The sequence below is a fragment of the Rattus norvegicus genome, chromosome 15, assembly GCF_036323735.1.
Source record: "Rattus norvegicus strain BN/NHsdMcwi chromosome 15, GRCr8, whole genome shotgun sequence".
Lineage (NCBI taxonomy): Eukaryota > Metazoa > Chordata > Mammalia > Rodentia > Muridae > Rattus > Rattus norvegicus.
In genome coordinates this window covers 19,255,809-19,262,082 of record NC_086033.1, presented here as the reverse complement: position 1 = coordinate 19,262,082, position 6,274 = coordinate 19,255,809, and the positions used below count along the sequence as shown (strand labels likewise).

The following is a 6,274-nucleotide window of genomic DNA, read 5'->3' as shown; positions in this document are numbered from 1 at the left end:
TCTGTCTTGTGTTTTCACTCTCCCACACTAACACAGCACTTGGTATCTAGTGTATGTTCAGTAGTTCAGTGGGCTTTTCACAAAAGCACAAACGGGGCGGAAGTATACCTAGCATTCGAAAGGCTCTGGGTTCCTAAAGACCCGGTTCAAAACCCATACGTTTCATGACTCCCCCAAAGTACACGGGTTGTTATAACTCTTTTATCTCTATGTTTCTATGGGCGCTAGTGCCTCAATTTCAGTACTCTCTACAGATCACCTTTGCAGTCGATGTCTCTGTGACAATCATTCCTTCTTCCTATGTAGTATTAGGAGATTGGACTGGGGATCTAGGTCAGTGGCAGAACACCTCCCTAACATGCATGTGGCCCTTGGTTCGAACCCCAGCATCATAACCAGAAAAAAACAAAAAACCACTCATTTCTGTTTATTCATCCGTGGACTCTTGGTATCTAAGTCTTAAGGTAGCATAACTGTCATCATTTTGTTTGTGCAAATACACTGGAAATGGAACTAAGTGCCAGTTTGCTGGGTTTCAGAGAGGCATCTTCGGAACCTGTGGTTTTGGTAGAGCACTGGACACTGGTTTTATATATAATACATAAACCTGGTCATAAAAAGAAAACATTGTAATTATGGAGCTGGCAAGATGTCTCAGTGGTTGGAAGCACTGGCTGTTCTTCTAGAGGACCCAAGTTCAAGTCCCAGAACCCACATGGCAACTCATACCTGCCTGTAACTCTGGTCCCAGGGGATCCGACACCTTCACACAGACATATGTACAGGCAAAACATCAATGCACATAAAAAAATTTTTTTTTAAAAAAAAGAAGAAAAAAACATTGAAATTAAAGGCATTTTGGAAAATATGAAAAAACAAAGTCATGATTCTCCTACAGGAAACATTCTCATTATATCCTTCTGGTGTTTCTCCTGTAAATATATTTGGCTCTGCAGATAGTTGTATGGCTTTTTTCACTTATTAGGTGAGCGTCATCAGATGTCCTTTAAGTTGTTCTGGTGCTGAAGATTGAGCCCAGGGTCTTGCACAGGTCACCTGCATTCTCCAACACTGAGCTACACCCCCAGTGAATAATCTGGGTTTTAGCCTTGCCAAAAAACGGTGATTATACCACGACTTGTGTAATCTTATATCAGGGATTAAGTGCTTGTCTTCACATGCTATACCTTTGCACAAATCTCTCGTCACTTTCTTAGTGTAACCCTCTTAGAGGCAGAATTAGTCTCAAGGTGAGAGAGACAGCTTTAAGGCCTTCATGTATATTATTAAAGCCCAGCACCAGGGTTGGGGATTTAGCTCAGTGGTAGAGCGCTTGCCTAGCAAGTGCAAGGCCCTGGGTTCGGTCCCCAGCTCCGAAAAAAAAAATTCTTAAATCCCAGCACCACTGCTCAGTTTATTACATCGTAGGTACTCAGTACATCAGGAAACACTCACTGAGTGACTTAATGCCTTCCTTAAGGATTAGGCCACTTTATGTTCCTACCAACGCAATATGAACATGGCCTTGTCTTGGTCAATCCCCACCATGACAGGAGTAATAATACAGGGTCTGGGTTTCTACTCCTCTGATGGTGAAATTCTCCATTGCCTTTAAACAAAGAAACAGAGGAAAAGAGTGAAAGCCTCTTAAAGTGATGCGTGGTTTGACTTTCACAGATGACTGCTCTAAAGCAAATTGGAATAAAAATGAGATGTGGAAAGAGGTCTCCTACTGAGCGTTGGCTCCTGAAGGCACTCTGGTGTCACTGGGCTACTTGGGGTTGCCGGCCAATCTCTCAGCTTGAACTCTGAAGAGGATAACCACCAAGTGCAATCTAGACCTTTGCTATGATGGCAAAATGCAGTGGTGGTAGAGTCACAAAGAAGCTTTGTTTCTATGAATGAAATAATAGAAATTTCGTGGGGCTGGAGAGATGGCTCAGTGGTTAAGAGCACTGACTGTTCTTCCAGAGGTTCTGAGTTCAAATCCCAGCAATCACATTGTGGCTCACAACCATCTGTAATGAGATCTGATGCCCTCTTCTGGTGTGTCTAAGAACAGCCACGGTGTACTTATATATAATAAATCTTAATAAAAAATAAAAATTTAGTGGAAACAAACTTAAGAGTTAGAAATCTCTGTTCTGTGAATTGTCAGGATGGAATTCATATTGTTTGAGATTTTTAACATGTGCAAAGTTCTTTCCCGTCCGGTTGCATTCCTATTACACATTCTACATAGGCTTGAACTTAGTTTTGCCAGTGGAAGGTCACAGGGTGTGTGTGTGTGTGTGTGTGTGTGTGTGTGTGTGTGTGTGTATTTGACTTATTCAAGATAACACAGCTGAAGTAAATGCCAGATTCTCAACACGGTCCTAGGTATCTGATCTAAGTTTAATTTCATTTTTATCCTGGAAGATTGTGATCTTGGGTTAAGGGGAGCAAGGTAGGGGCTGGAGAGATGGCTCAGCGGTTAAGAGCACCCGACTGCTCTTCCAGAGGTCCTGAGTTCAATTCCCAGCAACCACATGGTGGCTCACAACCATCTGTAAAGAGATCCAATGCCCTCTTCTGGTGTATCTGAAGACAGCTACAGTGTACTTATATATAATAAAATGAATAAATCTTTAAAAAAAAAAGGGGGGGGGAAGCAAGGTAGATTTGGTGTTGAGAAGTTGATCGTCAGGTTTGATGGTTCTGAGTTTGAGGTTCTTGGAGCCAGAATGCTAGCACCAAAGATTCTCAGAGTCTAAGAGATCTGAGTGCTCTTTGGTTTCTTAGACCTTGGGCTCAACCGAGAGCTAGGGACTACACATGCAAGCAAGGAAATCTTTGCATCAGTTCCCCCCTGCCCCCACTGTTCTTAGAGTTTGTTGCTTAAAGGTTCAGACACTGTGGGATCCAGCTATGAGAGTATAGCGCCTAGGCTCTCCTGAAGATCCAGGTTCAAAACCTGAATCCAGATTTGGTTTAGAAAATTTGTTCTACAGACTCAGATTGAGGGTCCACCCTGAAGGTGTTTTTTTGTTGTTTCCTGAGATCTAAGGACCTTGGGCAGGGAAGATGTGATTGGGAGCAGTAGGGTCTCAAGTCTGCTAATCTGAGTTTCTAAACGGTTCATCAGAAAAACTCAGTTCGGTTAGAGTCCAGAAAATCAGTGTCTAAATGTGACACGTGGTGGTGATGGTTTAGTTTGGTGCTCCTCCGCCCGAGGCCGGGAGCTCATGGTACTGAGTGTACGATGCAGAGGCGAGGAGGCACCAAGAGAGCAAGGGGTTTCAGTCACCTACCCTGCGGTGAAGTACGGCGCTAGGACCCAGCGGGATCGGAAGGACGGGTGTTGACAGCCCGCAGGCTGGGACGACCGGCGCTAGGACCCCGCGGGCGGCGGCAGCGCGCGGGGCGGTGCGCGTTGACAGCAGCGGCGGGACGCGGCGGGTGGCGGGGTTCGGCGCCTCCGGTTCCTGCCCCGGCTTCAGAGGCGGCGGCGGCGGCGGCGGCGACGGCCCGGGATGGCCTTCATGGAGAAACCGCCAGCCCGCAAGGTGCTGCTGGACGACACGGTGCCGCTGACAGCGGCCGTCGAGGCGAGCCAGAGTCTGCAGTCGCACACGGTGCGCGGCCGGGGCGGGAGGCCGGGGCCGAGGGCGGGGGCCGGGCGAAGGCCGGACGGCGCAGCGGGCCGGGCGCGGGCACCAGAGCCGGGCAGGTGTATGAGCCCGCCGCCTCCCTCCTGCTCAGCCGCGGCCGGGGCAGTGTGCCCGCGCATCCCTGTCCCCCTGGAGTGGCTTAGGGGAGCCCTCGGTGCTCCTAATACACACAGGCGAGTTCATTTCTGCCACATGCAGTCTTTTATGGGGCTTTAAAGCCACGCTTGCTTTCTTTTGCCCGTACTTTTTTTTTTTTTTTTGAAAGGCGCTCTTATGCATTGTAATTTACAAGCAATAAACCCGGGAACCAGTAAAACCCGGGGAGCTACTAGGCTCTGGGACTCGATTGAGTAAATGATGAATGGGGTGGGGTGGGATTGGGATTCCTTAGATTGTAATGTTTTGTCGGGCCAGCAAATCAGATTCCAGCCCAGAGGCTTGTTTATCACATCAGTGTTTGGGGGTTCATCATCTGGAGACTAGAGCCCCACAATAGCCTTCTGTATTTCTCTGACTCTTTGTCTCGCTGTCTCTTGTTTCTGACTTTCTCTGGGTGTCTCTCTGTTTGTGTGTGTGTCAGTGTCTGTGTGTGTGTGTGTATGTTTGTTCTTCTGCTGTTCAAAGAGATCTTTCATATTAAAGCAAGACTTTTTGGAACCCCCTGTTTCCTCATCGACAGCTTTGCTTTGTTGAAAGTATTCATTCTCACTTAGAGAAATGACTGTCTTTTTTTTTTTTTCTTTTAAATGCATTTTGTCTCCCTGTGGTAGCATCCTAAACCCTATGTAGAAACTCGTGAAAGGCACCAAATATCCATGAGTTTGTTGAACTTGTAATTTGTTGCAAAGTGAATATTTAAGAACCCATATTTAGGGAAGGGAACAATCATTCTTTCAAATTATATTTTTGACTGGATTGACGGCAAGTAAACCTTATAACCTCATAGGGTCTATTTAATACTAAAGAGTTGGATGCTCAGGACCACTATCTCTAGAAAACCTTTCTTCCTGAGTAGCTATTACCCTAGGCCTCATGGATGGACACCAGGGTAATCATGTGATTTCCTCTCTTCCAGGAGAGGACAGGAGGGTCCCATTCTGATAGCATTTCATATGTGTCTGTTAAACGGGTAAATGAATTGTAGCCTCACTATGTCCTGTTTCCTGTTTGTGGAAAGCCATGGTTGTGAAAGTCAGAATAACCTGACTTCTGGGCTGCTAACAGGTCAGTGCTCAAGTGTGGTGGTGAGAGATGCGATGGGTTCCATAGTTACTCCAGAACTTGTCATTAAGACAAACATAAGTAATTTTAGGGCCAAAAAAAAAAAAATAATGGCAGTTCTTAAAATGATGAGTGAACAGGAAAGATAGTGACTCACTGGAGAGCCAGGGAGCCAGAGAGACAGAGAGGCAGATGTGGAATGAAAACAGAGCAGTCTTGCGTAACTTTTGACTGTTCTGTGCGCTTGTCGTTTTAGCCGCGAAGTGAGACAGAAATGTTGCCTCAGCCCTAAGCTTTATTGAGAAAAAGCATGTACTGACGCAGACCCCTTGGACTGTGGATGGGTTACGAGTAGGTCCCTTGAAAACAGGAACAGTTGGAAATCATGTTGGAAAGAAGTAGTTATTGAAAGTGGTGTGCCGGAGAAGAGAAAGGCATTGTTTTCTGTTGGGTGGATCGAAGGGAGCTATACGGTGTGCTGGCTGTAGGTCTCAAAGGTCAAAGGTGCACCCTTCAAATACGGCTTTCTAGGAAGTTGCTCCTTGGCTGTGGACAGAGACGCATGGAAGGTGTCTTGTGTTTTATAAAAAAAAAAAAAAAGAGAGAGAGAGAGAGAGCTGGGATGTGTTTGGTAGAAGCGGAGTTGTGGTGAGGTGGAAGCGGGTGCCTCTGCAGGCCGCGCTGAGGCATCCCTTCCCCATGAGGGACCAGCCATACAACGAATGTGGTATGGAACAGAGTTTATTTAGGACTTGGGAACAGGAGTTGAGGAGGAAGTAGAGACAGGCATAGGGAAAGAGAGGGAGAAAGAGAAAGGAAGGAGGAGAAAGAGAAAGGAAGGAAGAGAAAGAGAGGAAGAAGAGGAGAAAGAAGAGGTTGACTAGGAACACGTGGAGAGGAGGGAGGAGGTAGATGGAGAGAGGGAGGAGAGAGGAGGAGAGACGAAGGAAGAGAAAGAGGAAGAAGAGGAGAAGGAGAAAGAGGCTGACTAGGAACCCGTGGAGAGGAGGAAGAGGGAGGGAAGGAGGGAGGGAGGGAGGGAGGGAGAGAGAGAGAGAGAGAGACAGAGACAGAGACAGAGACAGAGACAGAGACAGAGAGAGAGAGCGCTAGCAGGGAGAGAAGGGGCAGAGAATAAGCGAGGAGGGGCCAAACAGCCCCTTTTGTAGTAAGCCGGGCGTTACCCGGCAACTGTGGGGCGGAGCCTAGAAGGAATGCTAACCTATCCAGTAGCCGCTCTCCTTTGGTTGGAAGAGTTAAGCTGACTATAGGTCTAGAATCCTACTGTCAGTCACATGACTTTGGGCAGGCCACTGACACCTTTTTTCTCTGTTTTGTTTTGAGATGTATGTATTTCTGGCCGGCGTGGAGCTAATAGAGAGTCTATCCAGAGTGTCCGCCCG

The 6,274-nt window shown here is 47.0% G+C and overlaps 1 protein-coding gene across 13 annotated transcripts in view; it reads left to right on the top strand.

The window, feature by feature from the left end:
* Positions 1 to 3,371: 3,371 nt before the first annotated feature.
* Pxk (PX domain containing serine/threonine kinase) overlaps positions 3,372 to 6,274 on the top strand; it is a 68,627-nt gene continuing 65,724 nt past the window's right edge. For 9 of the 13 annotated variants that reach the window (XR_010057833.1, XM_017599722.2, XM_039093421.2 and 6 more), the window contains exon 1: positions 3,372 to 3,614. Coding sequence is in view for 12 of the 13 variants with exons in the window: in XM_017599722.2 (XP_017455211.1) it covers positions 3,513 to 3,614 (102 nt within the window). In the remaining variant the exon portion in view is untranslated. The remainder of the gene's footprint in view (positions 3,615 to 6,274) is intronic. The other 4 variants (NM_182821.2, NM_001399677.1, XM_063274363.1 and 1 more) reach the window with 2 other exon arrangements.